At 55.8% G+C, this 20,287-nt stretch overlaps 1 protein-coding gene across 1 annotated transcript in view; it reads right to left on the bottom strand.

The window, feature by feature from the left end:
- kmt2bb (lysine (K)-specific methyltransferase 2Bb) overlaps nucleotides 1-20,287 on the bottom strand; it is a 139,335-nt gene that overhangs the window by 49,683 nt on the left and 69,365 nt on the right. The window contains exons 10-20 of the mRNA XM_041181157.1: nucleotides 19,141-19,458; nucleotides 18,004-18,080; nucleotides 15,967-16,095; nucleotides 14,257-14,370; nucleotides 10,022-10,168; nucleotides 8,613-8,708; nucleotides 7,705-7,825; nucleotides 6,070-6,183; nucleotides 4,476-4,660; nucleotides 2,142-2,237; nucleotides 1,259-1,369 (exon numbers count right to left, since the gene is read on the bottom strand). Coding sequence (XP_041037091.1) covers nucleotides 1,259-1,369; nucleotides 2,142-2,237; nucleotides 4,476-4,660; nucleotides 6,070-6,183; nucleotides 7,705-7,825; nucleotides 8,613-8,708; nucleotides 10,022-10,168; nucleotides 14,257-14,370; nucleotides 15,967-16,095; nucleotides 18,004-18,080; nucleotides 19,141-19,458 — 1,508 coding nt within the window. The remainder of the gene's footprint in view (nucleotides 1-1,258; nucleotides 1,370-2,141; nucleotides 2,238-4,475; nucleotides 4,661-6,069; nucleotides 6,184-7,704; nucleotides 7,826-8,612; nucleotides 8,709-10,021; nucleotides 10,169-14,256; nucleotides 14,371-15,966; nucleotides 16,096-18,003; nucleotides 18,081-19,140; nucleotides 19,459-20,287) is intronic.

Below are 20,287 nucleotides of genomic sequence, written 5' to 3' on the forward strand. Positions count from 1 at the left end.
GAGAGAGAGGGGTAAACAGGGGAGAGAGAGAGGGGTAAACGGGGGGAGAGAGAGAGGGGTAAACGGGGGGAGAGAGAGAGGGGTAAACAGGGGAGAGAGAGAGGGGTAAACGGGGGGAGAGAGAGGGGTAAACAGGGGAGAGAGAGAGGGGTAAACGGGGGAGAGAGAGAGGGGTAAACAGGGGAGAGAGAGAGGGGTAAACGGGGGGAGAGAGAGGGGTAAACAGGGGAGAGAGAGAGGGGGAAACGGGGGGAGAGAGAGAGGGGTAAACAGGGGAGAGAGAGAGGGGTAAACAGGGGGAGAGAGAGGGGTAAACAGGGGAGAGAGAGAGGGGTAAACGGGGGGAGAGAGAGAGGGGTAAACGGGGGGAGAGAGAGAGGGGTAAACAGGGGAGAGAGAGAGGGGTAAACAGGGGAGAGAGAGAGGGGTAAACGGGGGGAGAGAGAGAGGGGTAAACAGGGGAGAGAGAGAGGGGTAAACGGGGGGAGAGAGAGGGGTAAACAGGGGAGAGAGAGAGGGGGAAACGGGGGGAGAGAGAGAGGGGTAAACAGGGGAGAGAGAGAGGGGTAAACAGGGGAGAGAGAGGGGTAAACAGGGGAGAGAGAGAGAGGGGTAAACGGGGGGAGAGAGAGGGGTAAACAGGGGAGAGAGAGAGGGGTAAACGGGGGGAGAGAGAGAGGGGTAAACAGGGGAGAGAGAGAGGGGTAAACGGGGGGGGGAGAGAGGGGTAAACAGGGGAGAGAGAGAGGGGTAAACGGGGGGAGAGAGAGAGGGGTAAACAGGGGAGAGAGAGAGGGGTAAACAGGGGAGAGAGAGGGGTAAACGGGGGGAGAGAGAGAGGGGTAAACAGGGGAGAGAGAGAGGGGTAAACGGGGGGGGGAGAGAGGGGTAAACAGGGGAGAGAGAGAGGGGTAAACGGGGGGAGAGAGAGAGGGGTAAACAGGGGAGAGAGAGAGGGGGAAATGGGGGGAGAGAGAGGGGTAAACGGGGGGAGAGAGAGAGGGGTAAACGGGGGGGGAGAGAGGGGTAAACAGGGGAGAGAGAGAGGGGTAAACGGGGGGGGGGGGAGGGAGTGAGTGGTGGAAAATGGGGAGAGGGGGAAAATGTGGGGAAAGGGATGGGGCGCGAACACAGGGTGGGGGAGGAGAGAGGGCTGGAAGGGCAGAGTAGGGACACAGGGGGAAGGAGAGAGAGGTGCGGGGGGGGGGGGGGCGGGCATGAGGCCGGTGTGTGCAAGTTCCAGGTACGCAGATATTACCTTTATATAATAGGCCTTTGCGGATAGGTTGGCTTTCCTGGTGTCTGGGAACTCAAGCTCCTCATTGATGCTGCTCTGAATTATTCGCACCACATCATCGGAAAAATCCAGCTGAACAGAAATACAACCAGAAATTTACAATCATCAGGGAGGAGAGAGTGAGGGCAGAGCGGGGTCTGCACAAGGAGAGTGTTTGATGGGGACGGTGTAGAGGGAGCTTTACTCTGTATCTAACCCCGTGCTGCACCTGCCCTGGGAGTGTTTGATGGGGACAGTGTAGAGGGAGCATTACTCTGTATCTAACCCCGTGCTGTACCTGTCCCGGGAGTGTTTGATGGGGACAGTGTAGAGGATGTGATAGTTAAAGCTGAAATGTAGTGTTCCAGCCTCCAGCGCGCTTATGGATCAATTTGCAAGTGCTGCAACATCCTCACACACGAGGAGTGAAGACACAGACAAGCGTCTCTTGCAAGCAATCAGTTCCATAATTGTAGGTCATTGCATATTGCACTGACTGGCCTCCGCCGGAGTGTTGTGTGGTCCAAAGGCGCCCTTTAGGGAGGACGTCAAGGCCTTGGAGGGGGTGTGAAGGACTTTACTCGAATGGTTCCAGCGGTGAGGGATTCCGTCTGATATGTCCAACCAAGTCCGGGGGGGAACGTCCCAGACTTCCATTTCTTACTGGCGGTATCTCTCGGACAATCAGCAGGGGGCTCCAGTCAGGGGAGGTGGGGGTCAGGTGGGTAATCCCGTCCCTGAAAAGGTGGCGACAGGGAGGCCGGCACCTTCGGGGGGGGGTGGGGTGGGATGGGAGCCGGCACGGTCTCCGCGGGTGGCACAAGCTGCCAACGGTGGACAGGCTTCCCCGCTGCCACTGACTCACCACAGAGGAGTATTCGCCGTCTTCAAACTTGGCCCGCACCCCATCCAGGTCGCAGGGGACCCCCGCGTCGAAGATGTCCAAGTCGTCGTCGCCGTACTGTGTGGGCAGGAGCGGACAGAGAGAGAAGGAGAAGAAGAAGAAGAAGCAGAAACAGCGTTCGTACAGCCGCTTTCACGCCCTCAGGAACTCGGCTCGCAGACCGGGAGAGACGGGATTTCTTTGACAAGAGCCGTCCGAGGTCGGGGGGGTGGGGGGGCGGGGAGAGAGGCGGTGACACAGTGGTATTGTCACTGGACCGATAATCCAGAGACTATTGGCGGGGGTGGGGGGGTAATGCTCTGGGGACCCAGGTTCAAACCTGAATTCAACGAACATCCATGATGACCATGAAACCACTGCCGATTGGCGTGGAAGTCCACCTGGTTTCACTCATGTCCCTTCGGGGAGGGGAAATCGGCCGCCCTTCGTCGGTCCGGCCGACAGGCGACTCCGGACCCACAGCAACGTGGCTTGCTTCTTAAAAATGCCCCTCTTGAACGAGGGCTGTTAGGGGTGGGCAGTAAGTGCCGGTCCAGCCAGCGACACCCGCAACCGAACACAGAAAACGTACTGGTCCCAGGCCCGCCCGCCTTACTCGGTAACTGCACCGCGGGGACCCCCCCCTCCCCGACCCTTTCACCACAAAGACTGCAGCGCGCCTACGCCTTAGCTCACCAGCACCTTCCCAAGCAGCAGCTCGGGCTGGGCAGTCAGCGCCAGCCTTGCAACGGGAGTCTGAATTCAGGTGGCGCCTTTGATGTAGCAAAACCTCCCGAAGGGGCGCAAACGGCTGAAGGTTTCAACTGAACCAGGGAAGGAGATTCTTGTACGGGTGGCTGAGAGTTCGGTCAAGGAGGTCAGATTTTAGCGGAGCATCTTAAAGGAGAAGTGGAAGAGCTTGGGGGGGCGGTGGTGGGGGGGGGTGTGGGGAGAGAGGGGTAGGATGGGGGAGGGAGTGGGAGCAAGTGGGGGGGAGCGAGGGACGGTGGAGGGTGGGGAAGAAAAAGAGAAAGAAAGGGAGGGAGAGAGAGAGAGCGACATAGGCATGGCGGTTTAGGGAGGGAATTCCAGAGCTCAGGGACACCACCCCCCCCCCCCCCCCCCACCCCCCCCCAGGCAGCTGAAGGCACGGCCGCCAATGGTGGAGCGATGGGAAGCGGGGGATGGTCAAGAGGCCGGAATTGGAGAGATCTCGGAGGGTTGTGATGGGCTGGAGGGGGTTACAGAGATAGGGAGTGTTGTAGGGGCGGGAGGAGGTTACAGAGATAGGGAGGGGTGTAGGGGCTGGAGGAGGTTACAGAGATAGGGAGGGTTGTAGGGGCTGGAGGGGGTTACAGAGATAGGGAGTGTTGTAGGGGCGGGAGGAGGTTACAGAGATAGGGAGGGGTGTAGGGGCTGGAGGAGGTTACAGAGATAGGGAGTGTTGTAGGGGCGGGAGGAGGTTACAGAGATAGGGAGGGGTGTAGGGGCTGGAGGGGGTTACAGAGATAGGGAGGGGTGTAGGGGCTGGAGGAGGTTACAGAGATAGGTAGGGCTGTAGGGGCTGGAGGGGGTTACACAGATAGGGATGGCTGTAGGGGCTGGAGGAGGTTACAGAGATAGGGAAGGTTGTAGGGGCTGGAGGAGGTTACAGAGATAGGGATGGTTGTCGGTGCTGGAGGAGGTTACAGAGGTAGGGAGGGGTGTAGGGGCTGCAGGAGGTTACAGAGATAGGGAGAGTTGTAGGGGCTGGAGGAGGTTATAGGGATAGGGAGGGTTGTAGGAGCAGGAGGATGTTATAGGGATAGGGAGGGTTGTAAGGGCTGGAGGAGGTTACAGAGATAGGGAGGGTTGTAGGAGCTGGAGGAGGCTATAGGGATAGGGAGGGTTGTAAGGGCTGGAGGAGGTTACAGAGATAGGGAGGTCATGGAGGACCCTGAAAACAAAGTTGTGAGAATTTTAAAAATCGGATACGGGTCAGTGAGTGACGGGGGTAATGGCTGAACAGCGCTCAGTGCAAATTAGGATATGGGATGGGGAGCCGGGGTGCAGCGGAGTTTGGGATGACGGTGGGCGGGCAAGAGAGCCTCAGGATAATGACGTCCGGATGGAGCAAAGGAGAGGGTTGAGGATTTCAGGAGATGAGTCGAGGCAGAGGCAGGGACGCAGGGGACGAAATCCCCGGGGACACTGGCTCCCGGCAGCGATGCCGAACGACGCTCAGCACCCGTTTCCCCACCCACCACCCCACCCCACCCACCCCCCTCAACTCCCACCACTCCGCTAAAAACTCCCCGGCGCCGGGCGCGGGCTTACCTCCCTGTGCTTGAGAAGGTGAGCGGTCAGCCGCGAGGTCAGCAGCCCCGTCAGCACCTGCTTGAGGCCGGACAGCAGCTCACTGGTGACCACTTCCTGCCATTCCGCAGGCTTCCCCTCCATGCAGGGCAGGCACGTGTACACGATGTTATCAGGCAGGTTCGACAAAATCTCGTACATCTCGTCTGGAAAAGCCGCCAGCGAAGCAGCGGCAGAACAGAACATGGCGGAGTGAGTACGGACAACGTCTCCAGAAAGGCTCAGCACATTCCAATAGTTATCAGCGCACCGGGGTGGTGCTTGGGGGGGGGGGGGGGGGGGGGGGTATTCAGCCCATCGTTCCTGTTCCGGCTCATTGACAGATCTATCCAATTAGTCCCCTCTCTCCCCTCATGCTCTTCCCCCACCCCCCAGAGACCTGCAAATTTCTCCCCTTCGAGTATTTCTCCAATTCCCCCCTCCTTTTTTTGAAAGTTCCTATTGAATCTGCTTCCACCGTCCTTTCAGGCAGCGCCTTCCAGATCACAACAACTCGCTGTGTCAAAAAAAAAATCCTCCTCATCTCCCCCACCTCTGGTCCTTTTCCCCGATTCTCTTCAATCTGTGTCCCTCTGGTTACCGACCCTCCAGCCGCCTTTCTCCTCATCGACTCTATCCAAACCCCCCTCCTGATGTTGAACGTCCCGATTCAATCTCCCCCCTGAACCTTCTCCGCTCCGAGGGAGAACGACCCCAGCTTCTCCCAGTCCCTCCACGCGGACTGAAGTCGCCTCTTCCCCTGGGAACCGTCCCAGTAAATCTCCCTCCCCCCCCACCTCCCTCTCCTCCTGAAAGCCCGCGCGGCCCGGTTTTGGACACGATACTCCAGCTGCGGACAAGCCAGTGACTTACGTGAAGAGTTTACCCGTTGTTTCCTTGCCCTGGGAAAGACAGGTGTTCAACAACCCACGGCTGACATTTGGTCAGACTTTGGTCGATCGGTTTCTCGCGCCTGTCAGGGTTCCTGTGCGTGGGGAAGCGGGCGGAGTGGATGCTGATGGGAGCGGAACAGCTTCGCCTGGAGTTCTCAACCCTGGCACCTGGACTCCAAATTACTAACCCAGCACGCCCTGCTTGAGTCGCCACCTCTGTTGGACAATTTTACAGCACAGGAACAGGCCGCTCGGCCCATCTGTGCTGTGCCGGTGCCTCTGTTCCACCCCCCCCACCCCACTTCTCCATCTCACCCCATCACCACATCCTTCTATACCTTTCTCCCTCATGCGTTAACCAGCTTCCCCCCCAACCCCCACCTCCCTTAAACGCAGGGTCTGTAGAGACGGGGCAACTTCGGAATGAACGGCTGCAATGCAAACAGGGGCTGTGACGATACGCATCCAGGCTTGTTTCTCTCGTACAGAGGCCGCCGGAGCAGCTGACTGTTTATCTGTTTGCATTTCACCAGATGCACTGAAGAGCTCAGGGTCGAGGGTGGTGGGGGGGTGTCCTTGCAGTGAGGTGGAAGGGGGCCCCGCTCGGGTTACAGATAGAGGCGGGAGGGAAACGATATGACTGGGGGGGGGGCCGCGGGTGTCCGCGTCCTTTTACCGCTCACCTGAAACACCTTCACATTTCGCATGCACCCAGTGGTCGCATTTCGAGCACTGCATCATCTTACTCTCGTAGTCATTATCTTCATAGCACTTGGTACAAATGGGACAATAATTGCCTGCAAAACAGCAGATGTAATGACACGGTAGAGTGCATGGACTACTGCAAACCGCCAACTTTAAGCAGAAAACCCAAACCCAGGGTTCCACTCTGGGCACTGGACCAGCTGTACCGAGCAGGGCGATGAGTGCTCCCTCTGCACCGTCCCCATCAAACACTCCCAGGACAGGTACAGCACGGGGTTAGATACAGAGTAAAGCTCCCTCTACACTGTCCCCATCAAACACTCCCAGGACAGGTACAGCACGGGGTTAGATACAGAGTAAAGCTCCCTCTGCACCGTCCCCATCAAACACTCCCAGGACAGGTACAGCACGGGGTTAGATACAGAGTAAAGCTCCCTCTGCACCGTCCCCATCAAACACTCCCAGGACAGGTACAGCACAGGGTTAGATACAGAGTAAATCTCCCTCTACACTGTCCCCATCAAACACTCCCAGGACAGGTACAGCACAGGGTTAGATACAGCATAAAGCTCCCTCTACACTGTCCCCATCAAACACTCTCAGGGCAGGTACATCACGTGGTTAGATACAGAGTAAAGCTCCCTCTACACTGTCCCCATCAAACACTCCCAGGACAGGTACAGCACGGGGTTAGATGCGGAGTAAAGCTCCCTCTACACTGTTCCCATCAAACACTCCCAGGACAGGTACAGCACGGTGTTAGATACAGAGTAAAGCTCCCTCTACTCTGTCCCCATCAAACACTCCCAGGACAGGTACAGCACGGGGTTAGATGCGGAGTAAAGCTCCCTCTACACTGTTCCCATCAAACACTCCCACGACAGGTACAGCACGGGGTTAGATACAGACTAAAGCTCCCTCTACACTGTCCCCATCAAACACTCCCAGGACAGGTACAGCACGGGGTTAGATACAGAGTAAAGCTCCCTCTACACTGTCCCCATCAAACACTCCCAGGACAGGTACAGCACGGGGTTAGATACAGAGTAAAGCTCCCTCTACACTGTCCCCATCAAACACTCCCAGGACAGGTACAGCACGGGGTTAGATACGGAGTAAAGCTCCCTCTACACTGTCCCCATCAAACACTCCCAGGACAGGTACAGCACGGGGTTAGATGCGGAGTAAAGCTCCCTCTGCACCGTCCCCATCAAACACTCCCAGGACAGGTACAGCACGGGGTTAGATACAGAGTAAAGCTCCCTCTACACTGTCCCCATCAGACACTCCCAGGACAGGTACAGCACGGGGTTAGATACAGAGTAAAGGCATCAAACACTCCGAGGGTTTATCTACAAAAGCCTTACTGTGTTTCGAATCTAACCCTGTTATACTGAGCTGCTCCACAACATTTCAACAACCCTCCTAACCGGGAGAGCCTATTCAGCAGCAGCCACGACCGAATTCGGTGGTTGTTGTCACCGAGTCAAAGAGAAGCTGGGTGGGGGCGGCACAGGCTGACACTTATTCCCCAGAGCTGATGGGGCACAGAATCCAGGCACAATCCCCCAGCCACACGGCACAGCCCAGCTTACCCAACTATCAACGCTTACCTTTCTCAAAGAGGTTGGCGCAGTCGTTACACAGGGTGAAGTCATATGACCACTCAGCGTCCCAGCTCCTCCCGGGGGTGGTGGCACCACAGCTTTTACACCGCACGCACTTGGGACAGACCTGGTCAGCGGTGTGGAGAAAGAAGGGCAAGTCTTGAATACAGTTCATATCTCACAGTGCCGCTGTCACTAAAGGTGGCGATGGGACGCAGGCCAGTGTCTTAGTGATTCCCCCACACGGTGACGGGTCTGTGTCTGTGATTCCCCCACACGGTGACGGGTCTGTGTCTGTGATTCCCCCACACGGTGACGGGACACGGGTCCGTGTCTGTGATTCCCCCACACGGTGACGGGATGTGGGTCTGTGTCTGTGATTCCCCCACACGGTGACGGGACACGGGTCTGTGTCTGTGATTCCCCCACACGGTGATGGGACGTGGGTCTGTGTCTGTGATTCCCCCACACGGTGACGGGATGCGGGTCTGTGTCTGTGATTCCCCCACATGGTGACGGGTCTGTGTCTGTGATTCCCCCACACGGTGACGGGACGCGGGTCTGTGTCTGTGATTCCCCCACACGGTGATGGGACGTGGGTCTGTGTCTGTGATTCCCCACACGGTGACGGGATGTGGGTCTGTGTCTGTGATTCCCCCACACGGTGACGGGTCTGTGTCTGTGATTCCCCCGCACGGTGACGGGACGCAGGTCTGTGTCTGTGATTCCCCCGCATGGTGACGGGACGCGGGTCTGTGTCTGTGATTCCCCCACACGGTGACGGGACACGGGTCTGTGTCTGTGATTCCCCCACACGGTGACGGGACGCGGGTCTGTGTCTATGATTCCCCCGCGCGGTGACGGGACCACAAAGGTCTCACGGTTGTATGTTGCTGTGTTGGGGGGAGACTTACCCACGTCTGCCTCTTCTTACTCGGTTTGGTTGGGTAGTTAGGTCCTAAGCAGGCTGCATGGTACGTAGCCCGACACTTGTTACACTCCAGAAGATGCTGCAGGGGGAAAGCAGACGTGGTTCAGCAACAGTTGGTGAAACCCATTCCTGTGGCGCCCCAGTGCAACACATCACTGCCAACTATCTTCTCTTCAGGTGTGGTTACCATCAGCATATTCATGCGCACAGCAAGATCCAACATAAAAGCAACCTCGCTGCATTCTCCTTAGAGATTAGAGTGATAGTTCTCCTCGGAGCGGAGAAGGTTAAGGGGGAGATTGAATCAAGGTGTTCAAAATCAGGAGGGGGTTTGGATAGAGTCAATGAGGAGAAAGTGTTTCCAGCGGCAGGAGGGTCGGTAACCAGAGGGACACAGATTGGAGAGAATCGGGGAAAAGGACCAGAGGGGGGAGATGAGGAGGATTTTTTTTTTGACACACAGCGCAATGTTATGGTCTGGAAGGCGCTGCCTGAAAGGGCGGTGGAAGCAGATTCAATAGGAACTTTCAAAAAAAGGGGGGGGGGAATTGGAGAAATACTCGAAGGGGAAAAATTTGCAGGTCTGTGGGGGGAAAGAGCAGTGGGGAAAGAGGGGACCAATTGGATAGATCTTTCAAAGAGCCAGCACAGGCACATTGGGCTGAATGGCCTCCTTCTGTGCTTGATTCCAAGAGTAGAAATGTTTAGCAGTCATATTAAATGCAAGATAAGTACTGGCCCCAGGACACCAGAGAGCACACCCCTGGCCTTCTTTCAAATTGAGACTTTGGGATCTTTCATGTCCATCTGAGAGGGCAGATGGATTTTCCTCATCCAAGAGCGCAGAACTCCCTCAGCACTGACACTCCGACAGTGCAGCACTCCCTCAGTACTGACCCTCCGACAGTGCAGCGCTCCCTCAGTACTGACCCTCTGACAGTGCAGCACTCCCTCAGTAGCGACCCTCCGACAGTGCAGCACTCCCTCAGTACCGACCCTCCGACAGTGCAGCACTCCCTCAGCACTGACCCTCCGACAGGTGCCGCACTCCCTCAGTACTGACCCTCCGACAGTGCCGCACTCTCTCAGTACTGACCCTGTGACAGTGCAGCACTCCCTCAGTACTGACCCTCCGACAGTGCCGCACTCCCTCAGTACTGACCCTCCGACAGTGCAGCACTCCCTCAGTACTGACCCTCCGACAGTGCAGCAATCCCTCAGCACTGACCCTCCGACAGTGCAGCACTCCCTCAGCACTGACCCTCCGACAGTTGCCGCGGGCCCTCCTGTTTCCTCCCTGCTACTACCCGTCAGCGTCCCCTCCCCAGCCCCCAGATTCCCGGTGCGTCCCCACCTCCCCAGCCCCCGGATTCCCGGTGCGTCCCCGCCTACCTTCGAAGCTTTGCTCTTGCGACCGCAGACGTGACAGAACTTGCAGCGACGGCAGCACCAGTTCTCCTTCTGGTCGGCCGACGGTCTCTCCTTCTCCTCCAGACAGAAGCTGTGGAAGGGTTCACAGCACACCTGGCAATAAACCATCTGTACACGGAAAGGAGGGAGTGGGGTGGAGGTGGTTGTGTGGGTGGGTGGGGGGGGGGGGTTAGGAAAGAGAAAGTGGTGGTGGGTGTGGGGGGTGGAGAAGGAGAGACCACATCAGAAATCAGCGCCGAGCATTAACAGATACACAAGAACCTCAGAAATAGGAGCAGCAGGGAGGCCATTCAGCCCCTCCAGCCTTCACTGCACCCCCCCCCCCCCCCCCCACCGTCGCCATTCATTAAGATCATGGCTGACCTGGTTGTGGCCACAACTGCGCTATCCTGTCTACTTGCCCCCACCCCCGCCTTAACCCTCAACTCTTTTGTCCATCGCCAATCGATCATCTGTCTAACTCAGCCTCGATTATATTCAAAGGCCGCAGCCTCCACTGCTCCCTGGGGGAAGAGTGTTCCACAGACTGAGGACCCCTCTGGGAGAAGGGCTTCCTCCCTCTTCTCCGTCTTAAATGGTAAGCCCCTTATTTTTAAACTTTGCCCCCCATAGTTCTCGATTTCCCAACGAGAGGAAGCATCCTCAGTGTCTACCCTATAAGATCTTATATTTGATTTGCTAAGGGGTGGATACCAAGGGAGGGGGCAGGGGGTCGTTTCCACTTGTGGCAGAGACCAGAACCAGGAGACACGTTTTAAGAACGAGGTCTACCGTTTAATTAGACGGAGATGAGGGGAAATTTTTTCCGGAGGGTCGTTACCGTGGGGGGATTCTCTTCTCCAGAAAGCAGTGGAGACTGGGTCAGGGAATATATTCAAAAGGCCGAGTTAAGTCGACCATGGAGCCAAGGGTTATGTGGGGCAGACTGGAAAGTGGAGACGTCACTGAATGGTGGAACAGGCTCCAAGGGCTGAATGGCCTATCGCTGCTCCCAAGTCCTGTGTTCCTCTGTCCCTATGTCCCATGTAAGATCACCTCTCGGTTCCTCCGAATTACAATGAGCACGGGCCCAACCTGTCCAACGTTCCCACATAGATCCTTCATCCCAGGAATCAACAGTGAACTTTAATCTAAACCACCCATCAGGAAGATGTAATAATTTTTATAATGTTATCGGAATTTATTGTAGAGTAATGGTGGGGCCTGTGTGCGTCTGTGTGAGGGCGTGTGTGTATATGAGAGACTAAACTGGATTGAAGGCAGCCGGTCTGAAGGCTTTGATGTATCAGAACATTAACCTGAATTTAAAAAAAGGGGGTGAAATGCTTCACTCAGCCAGGAGAAGTTAAGAAAGTGTTTAAAAACAAGAAAACTGCGGATGCTGGAAATCCAAAACAAAAACAGAATTACCTGGAAAAACTCAGCAGGTCCGGCAGCATCAGCGGAGAAGAGTTGACGTTTCGAGTCCTCATGACCCTTCCACAGAACCGAGTGAATATTCTGTTGAAGGGTCATGAGGACTTGAAATGTCAACTCTTTTCTTCTCCGCCGATGCTGCCAGACCTGCTGAGTTTTTCCAGGTAATTCTGTTTAAGAAACAGTGTGTTTACTTTTCCCAAAGATTACTGATAGAATTGGTGCTAGGGTAGGTTTTTATGATTAGAGGTAATAAGTCCAAAGACAAAGTGAAACAATGGGAATTTGCATTCAAAGGGGAAAATATGCATAGAGAGAAGGCTGAGTGCAAGAGAGATTCTAAGATCTAACAAGCCTCCAACTTCAGCGCCCAAACTGCTTTCTGCAAGAACTTAAGTTAAGAAAACTCCCTTTGACTTGGACTGTTCAGGATATCATGTTACTCCACAATTTTAAATAAACCACATTAACTTGAATTTTAACAAAGGGGGTGAAATGTTTCACTCAGCCAGGAGAAGTTAAGAAACAGTGTGTTTACTTTTCCCAAAGATTACTGATAAAATTGGTGCTAGGGTAGGTTTTTATGATTAGAGAGGTAATAAGTTCAAAGACAAAGTGAAACGATGGGAATTTGCATTCAAAGAGGAAAATATGCATAAAGGAGAGAAGGCCGAGTGCAAGAGAGGGCATTCTAAGATCTAACAAGCCTCCAACCTCTGTGCCCAAACTGCTGTCTGCAAGAACTTAAGTTAAGAAAACTCCCTTTGACTTGGACTGTTCAGGATATCATGTTATTCTGCCTGGGTCTTTTAAAATCGGTGGGTTTTTACTGTTACCTTAACAGAGGTGTCGCTGGGAGTTAGATTAATCGGGGTGTGGGGGGGGGCTAGAAGTTATTATAGTAGTAACTTGTAAACCTATACTTGTGCTTAAAATCATTTTTAAGAATTTAATAAAGGTTTACTTAGTCTTTTAAAGAAATCTATAAGACTAAGTGGACTTATTACTACTGAATTCAAGGCACGCATCTTGAAATATACAAATTGCAAAGCAGTCGTGGTTGTTTCGAGTTTTCCTTTGGGATTTTTAGCAGCTCAGCAATTTACCATCAGCTGTGCCACAACACCGCTCCTGAAACAAAGAACTTGCCCAAAAAATTAGGAGCTCAAGGAGGCCAATCAGCGGCTCGAGCCTGCTTCACCGTTACGTAAGATCATGCCCTATGTGTCGAAGTTAGCTGGTGGTACCAAGCTTGGTGGGAATGCAAGCTGTGCCGGGGGCAGGGGAGGGGGGGACACAGAGAGGCCGCAAAGAGATATAGACAGGCTCGGCGAATGGGCAACAAGGTGGCAGGTGGGGTATAACATGGAGAAGTGTGAAGTTATTCACTTTGGCTGTAAGAATAGAAACTCAGCATATTTTTTTTTTAAAAGGCATGGAAGTCGTCAACATTGACATTCAGAGACTTGGGTGTGCTTGTACAAGGAACTCAAAGTTAGTGCGCAGGTACCGCAAGCAGTTAGTATGGCAATTGCACTGTTGGTCTTTATTGTGAGGGGACTGGAGGACAAGAATAAAGAAATCTTGCTACAATTGTACAGGGTTTTGGTGAGACCACATCTGGAATACCGTGTGCAGTTTTGGGCTCCACATTTGAGAAAGGGTAGACTTGTATTGGAGGCGGTACAGCCAAGGTTCACTAGATTGGTCCCGGGGGGGGGGGTGGGGGGGGGGAGAAGAGAGAGAGAGAGAGAGAGAGAGAGAGAGAGAGAGAGAGAGGGTTGTCCTACGACGAGGGGCTGAGTCATCTGGGCTGTTGGATTTTTAGAAGGACGAGAGACGATCTCACTTGAAACGTACAAAGTTCTGAAAGGGCTCGATAGTGTCTTTCCTGAGAGGTGCTTCCCCTGGCTGGGGAATCCAGAACATCAGGGCAAGCCTCAGGAGAAGGGGCCGATCGTTTAGGACTGAGATGAGGAGAAATTCCTTCACTCAAAGGGTTGTGAATCTTTGGAGTTCTCTACCCCAGAGGGTTGCGGATGCTCCATGGTTGAATACGTTTAAGGCTGGGATGGACAGATTTTTGGCGTCTCGTGGAATTAAGGGATACCGGTAAGCGGGCGGGAAAATGGAGTTGAAACCCAAGATCAGCCATGATCGCAATGAATGGTGAAGCAGGTCCGATGGTGCTGTATGGTCTACTCCTGCTCCTGTTTCTTATATTCTTATAGCTGATCTTCCATCTCAACTTCACTTTCCTGCGTAGGAGGAGGCTCATTCAGCCCCCTCGAGCCCTGTTACACAGGAAGAGGAGGAGGCCCATTCAGCCCCCTCGAGTCCTGTTACACAGGAACAGGAGGAGGCCCGTTCAGCGCCCCCCTCGAGCCTGTTACACAGGAACAGGAGGAGGCCCATTCAGCCCCTCCTCCAGCCTGTTACACAGGAACAGGAGGAGGCCCATTCAGCCCCCTCCAGCCCTGTTACACAGGAACAGGAGGCCCATTCAGCCCCTCCAGCTTGCTCCTCCATTCTATCAGATCACGACTGATCTGTATCTTAACTCCATCACCCCGCACTGGTTCCGTAACCCTTAATCCCCTTGCCCAAGGAAGATCTCTCAATCTCAGATTTGAGACCTGGAATTGACCCCTCCCAGCCTCGACTGTTACTTCCGGCGGTGGAGGGGGTTGGTGGTGGAGGGGGCGGGTGGGGAGAAGAGAGAGTGTTAAAGGCCTAAAGTGTTCAAGGCCTTGCTATTGAACTTTAGCAGGCGAGCTTACCTCGTGGTGTCCTTGGCTTGCACACAGTAGACACAGGACCCGAGGGAGGATGGGTACCGATGACAGCACACTGAGGCCACCCATCAGCCAGACGTTTTCAATGTTGCAGTCCTCCTGGAGACGGTTGGTGGGGGGGGGGTGGAAGAAGAGAGAGCACAGAAATTAACAACTCAGAGCAGAGGAATCCGAGGGCCAGTGGCTGGTCCGCTCGGTGTCTCCGTTGGCAGCTGATGGATCACGATGAGGATAAGAGGAAAAACAAGTGGTCAAAACTCATAACGTAGTTACAGACAATCACTAAAACACACGAGGTATAAAATAATAGAAGGACTGAACAATTGTGAACATTTCAGTGTCCAAGGATTTGCAACGAGTTGAGGTTTGTTGCTGCTGCTTCACTCTCGCTGGGTCGAAAACCCTGGGATTCCCCTCTCAACAGGTGGTGGAGAGGCATTGTCACTGGGCCTGTAATCCAGAAACCAAGGTTAATGCCCTGGAGACAGGGGCTCAAATCCCACCACCTCAACCGTGCCTTGTGGTCAGCTGAGGTCTTCGAGGAAGGGGACAGTTCTCTGCCATTGAGTGGGCTGTCGAAAGCTGATGGTGAGCCTTCCCCAGGGAGGGTCTGTGGCGGGGTGGGGGGGGGGTGCGCGGGGAAAGAAAGAGGCCCTCGTGTTGCTAGCTGTCATCTCTGTCCACTTTTTCCCTCCCCAACAGCACTCCCCCCCCACCCCCTCAACCCCTACCCCCGCCACCTCCCCCGACCCTCTCGTTTCCAGGTTGGGTTGGCAAGCCCTTGCCATCACTACCCCGCCCAATCTGGCACGCGTTCGCTGGCGGTGTGTGCACCATCTACAGGCCGGATTGCGGTGACCTTGCTGAGGCTCCTTCAACAGCACCTCCCAACCTCTAGCACCTGCAAGCACCAAGGGGAACGGGGAAGGGGGGTGGTGGGTGGGGGTGTGGAGGAGGGGGTGTAGCGGGAACGTCACTGGGGGCCGGTCACCCAGAGGCCCAGGCTGATGCTCTGGAGGGGGGACCTGGGGTTCAAATCCCACCCCTGCAGCTGGTGGAATTTAAATTCGATCAATAAAATCTGGAATCGAGAGCGAGTCTCGGTCACGGCGAGCAAGGCACTATCATCGATTGTCGTAAAAACCCGGCCCGGTTCACTCACGTCCCCTTGAGGGGGAGGGAAATCTGCCAGTCTGGGCCTACGCGTGACTCCAGACCCCACACAGCGATGTGGTTGACTCTGAACTGCCCGCCCCCTCTGCATCGACCTCGCAAGCCCACTCAGCTGAAGGGCAATTAGGCTTAGGCGACAAAGGAAGGGCAATTAGGCTTGGGCAACCCAAGGCCGGCCCGGCCAAGCGAGTCCCACGTTGACTCTTAAGTGGCAAGAGGCTTCGTGGTTACCAAACCGCGACGGAAAGAAACACGACGGCGGGTGTACCCGCGCCACATGGGGGCTGCAGCGGTCCGAGAATGCGGCTCACCACCACCTCCCCAAGGGGAAGTGAGGGATAAGCAAGGAACGTTGGCCGACCCAGCCACGCCCACGCCCCACCAAGGACTGGAAAAGGAAATCGAGCCTTCCCGTCGCGACCAGAACATGCGTTGTGGGTTGTCACCGACCAGCGAGAGCCACCCCGCTGTTCTCCCCCCCACCCCTTGTCTTGTTTCCTGCACACACTCACAACTCCTCACCTTAAAGTCCACACGTATCCGGTGCACTCCGTCCGATGGCCCCTTCTGTCTGCTGCTGTTGCTGTTGGCGAACGGGCTCAAGGGGCTCAACACCAGCTGCTCCTGTTTGCTCAACAGAACGGGCCGATCCTGAGGGGGGCAGGAAAAGGGAACCCAGGCGTGAGGCCGTGTCCAAAGCGCACCCCCCCCACCACCACCGCCCCCCCCACCGCCGCCTTTAGCCGCGCCCGCCCATCACTCAGCGACCCCCCTCCACCAACGCCCGCCGTCCGTCACACAGCCAGCTGCCGAAGGCCGAGGCGCTCACACACACGAGGCTTCCACCCCCCTCGGGCCACAAGGATGCCGGCCGACAGGTCCGGTTCATCCACGTGGGAACAGGGTCAGCCCACAGCAACTGGCAAACTGGCGTCCTCCAAACCACAGGGGCTGTCACAGCGCAGGAGGGAGGCGGGCGGGCCACCTAGCCCCGTTGTGTCCGCGGTGGGCTCTCGGTAAGGTGCAACGGCTCTTGCGCCCGTTCTCCCCGCGGCCCCGCGTGTCTCCTCCCCCCACCCCCCCACCTCCTCCTCGTCAAACCATCCGGTTTCCTCATCACAGGGACCCTCGATTGAATGTGCCTCCACCACACCCTCAGGCGGCGCACTCCAGATCTCCGAGGGTCGCTTAAAAAAACCCCGCCTGGTTCACTGGTGTCCTTTTGGCAAGGGGGACGGTGGGTTGGGTGTGGGTGTGGGGGGGGGGCGGTGGGTTGGGGCAGCAGAAATCTGCTGTCCCTACCCGGTCTGGCCTACAGGTGACTCCAGGCCCGCAGCGACGTGGTTAACTCTTAAATGCCCCTCTGAACGGGGGGGGGGGGGGGGGGGGGGGGGGGGGGGGGGGTGCAATTGGGGATGAGCAGTCAACGCTGGCCGAGCCGGCGACGCCCACGTCCCAGGAATGAGTTCTTTTAAAAAAAGATCCTAAAAGACTCAGTGTGTGTGGAAGAGTTTCTCCTCATCTCACCCTTGTTTTTTTTTGCCAATTACCCTACATTCGCACGAGACAGAGCTGATATCTCTTTCCACGAGTTAACATCACATTTTCTACCAGCTAATCCGAATACATCGACGCTTCCTTTTTCACATACGCGGTTATCTGTGCCACACAAGAGTCAGGCGATGACCATCTCCAACAAGAGAGAATCTAACCATCGCCCCCTTGACATTCAATGGCATCACCATCACTGAATCTCCTACTATCAACATCCTGGGGGTTACCATTGACCAGAAACTGAACTGGGACTAGCCATATAAACTCTGTGGCTACAAGAGCAGGTCAGAGGCTGGGAATCCTGCAGTGAGTAACTCATCTCCTGACTCCCCAAAGCCTGTCCACCATCTACAAGGCACAAGTCAGGAGTGTGATGGAATACTCCCCACTTGCCTGGATGAGTGCAGCTCCCACAACACTCAAGAAGCTCGACACCGTCCAGGACAAAGCAGCCCCGCTTGATTGACACCCCATCCACAAACATTCACTCCCTCCACCACCGACGCACAGTAGCAGCAGTGTGTGTACCATCTACAAGATGCACTGCAGCAACTCACCAAGGCTCCTTCGACAGCACCTTCCAAACCCACAACCTCTACCATCTAGAAGGACAAGGGCAGCAGACACATGGGGAACACCACCACCTGGAAGATCCCCTCCAAGCCACTCACCATCCTGACTTGGAAATATATCGGCCGTTCCTTCACTGTCACTGGGTCAAAATCCTGGAGCTCCCTCCCTAACAGCACTGTGGGTGTACCTACACCACACGGACAAAATCCTGGAACTCCCTCCCTAACAGCGCTGTGGGTGTACCTACACCACAGGGACAAAATCCTGGAACTCCCTCCCTAACAGCGCTGTGGGTGTACCTACACCACATGGACTGCAGCGGGTCAAGAAGTCAGCTCACCCACCACCTTCTCAAGGGGTAAATAGGGATGGGCAACAAATGCTGGTCCAGCCAGCGAAGCCCACATCCTGTGAACGTATCAAAACACTCACCTTCTCTCTGCTTTTTCGGGATTTCAGTTGTAAGGGTTTTAGTCGACACTGATCGTCCATCAGAGATTGAAGGTCATCTGATAGTGAGCACAACAAAAGGATTAGTATGAGGGCAGCTCGCAAACATACAGCCCACCCTCCCTCCCGTGCCCCATGACAGCCACTCAGCTCACTCCCCTCGCAAACCTGCCCAGCTCGCTCCCCTACCCCTCCCCTACCCCACCCACCTCTCTCCCCTCCCCCTCCCAAACTGCGCCCAGCTCACTACCCTACGCTCCCCCAAACCCCGCCCAGCTCGCTCCCCGCCTCCTCCCTGAATCCGACCCAGTTCACTCCCCTCTCCTGAACCAAACTCGCACCCCGTCCCACATAGCTCACTACCCTTCCCAAACCAGGCTCCTCCTGATGCCCGACATGACCTGCACTTGTGTGCAACAGGCTCGAGGGGGCTGAATGGGCCTCCTCCTGTTCCTGTGCAACATGCTCGAGGGGGCTGAATGGGCCTCCTCCTGTTCCTGTGTAACAGGGCTCGAGGGGGCTGAATGGGCCTCCTCCTGTTCCTGTGTAACAGGCTCAAGAGGGGCTGAATGGGCTTCTTCTTGTTCCTGTGTAACAGGCTCGAGGGGGCTGAATGGGCCTCCTCCTGTTCCTGTGTAACAGGCTCGAGGGGCTGAATGGGCCTCCTGCTGTTCCTGTGTAACAGGCTTGAGAGGGGCTGAATGGGCTCCTCCTGTTCCTGTGTAACAGGCTCAAGAGGGGCTGAATGGGCCTCCTCCTGTTCCTGTGTAACAGGCTCAAGAGGGGCTGAATGGGCCTCCTCCTGTTCCTGTGTAACAGGCTCGAGGGGGCTGAATGGGCCTCCTCCTGTTCCTGTGTAACAGGCTCAAGAGGGGCTGAATGGGCCTCCTCCTGTTCCTGTGTAACAGGCTCAAGAGGGGCTGAATGGGCCTCCTCCTGTTCCTGTGTAACAGGCTCAAGAGGGGCTGAATGGGCCTCCTGTTCCTGTGTAACAGGCTCGAGGGGGGCGCTGAATGGGCCTCCTCCTGTTCCTGTTGCGGCGGTTGAAGGCTGTCCTAGTCTTGCGGGCCTATAACGCAACCCCCTCGCGTCCCCGATCCCTGCGCGCAGGCCACATACCCTTCAGCGAGTTGGAAGGCAGCTTGCCGTCGGTCTCGGAGTCGGAGAGGTCAGACTCCTCGAACAGGGCGTAGTAGGACCACTGCCGGGCCGTGCGGCGGATGGACTTGCGTTGCAGCTGCGTGTCGGGGCCCAGGCTCTCCACCGGCGCCAGCGAGGCCTCCCCGTTCTTCACCTGCACCTCTTCCACTGCGGCCTCCAGCATGTACTCGTAGGCAGCGTAGCCCCGTGAGTCAGGCAGCCACTCCTCGTCGTCCTTGCCCATCACCGGGCGAGTGTCGATGGCCGGGAGGAGGGTGATCCGGCTCCGCTTGCGCACTAAGGGCGGGTGAGAAAAAGGAGGAGGTGCTGGTTAGTGAACAGTGGCCGGCAGGGGTGGGGGGGCACTAGGTTTACCACTGGCTTCACCACCGGTCCCCCCACCCTCTCAGCGAGGAGGACAAATAACCATGTCGACGAGAAGGTTGGGGTGGGGCTAAAGGAAGCGTTGGCGATCTCTTGTGCGTTCTGACCAGGTTCCACCCCTCCAGGCTACGCTCACTGGGCCCTAAGCTCTGGAACTCGCTCCCTGCACCTCTCCGCCTCCCCCACAACCCGCAAACCCCCTCCCCCAAGACATACCTGAAATCCGACCTCTTGGGCCCAGCTTTTGGTCGCCAGTCTCCAGTGACTCCCCAGGTGTTCACGGTGTCAAGTTTCACCTGACGGAAGCTCCTGTCAAGCCCCTGAGGACATTTTTCTACATCAAAGGCATCGGATCAATGTACGTTGTTGCGTAGCACACGAGATGGATGGGACACGGGACAATTATTGACAGGAACTCGGTTGAAATCCTGTAGAGGGAGCTTTACTCTGTATCTAACCCCGTGCTGTACCTGTCCTGGGAGTGTTTGATGGCGACAGTGTAGAGGGAGATTTACTCTGTATCTAACCCCGTGCTGTACCTGTCCTGGGAGTGTTTGATGGGGACAGTGTAGAGGGAGCTTTACTCTGTATCTAACCCCGTGCTGTACCTGTCCTGGGAGTGTTTGATGGGGACAGTGTAGAGGGAGCTTTACTCTGTATCTAACCCCGTGCTGTACCTGTCCTGGGAGTGTTTGATGGGGACGGTGTAGAGGGAGCTTTACTCTGTATCTAACCCCGTGCT

This window comes from Carcharodon carcharias, assembly GCF_017639515.1.
Source record: "Carcharodon carcharias isolate sCarCar2 chromosome 29 unlocalized genomic scaffold, sCarCar2.pri SUPER_29_unloc_2, whole genome shotgun sequence".
NCBI classification, from domain to species: Eukaryota; Metazoa; Chordata; class Chondrichthyes; order Lamniformes; family Lamnidae; genus Carcharodon; species Carcharodon carcharias.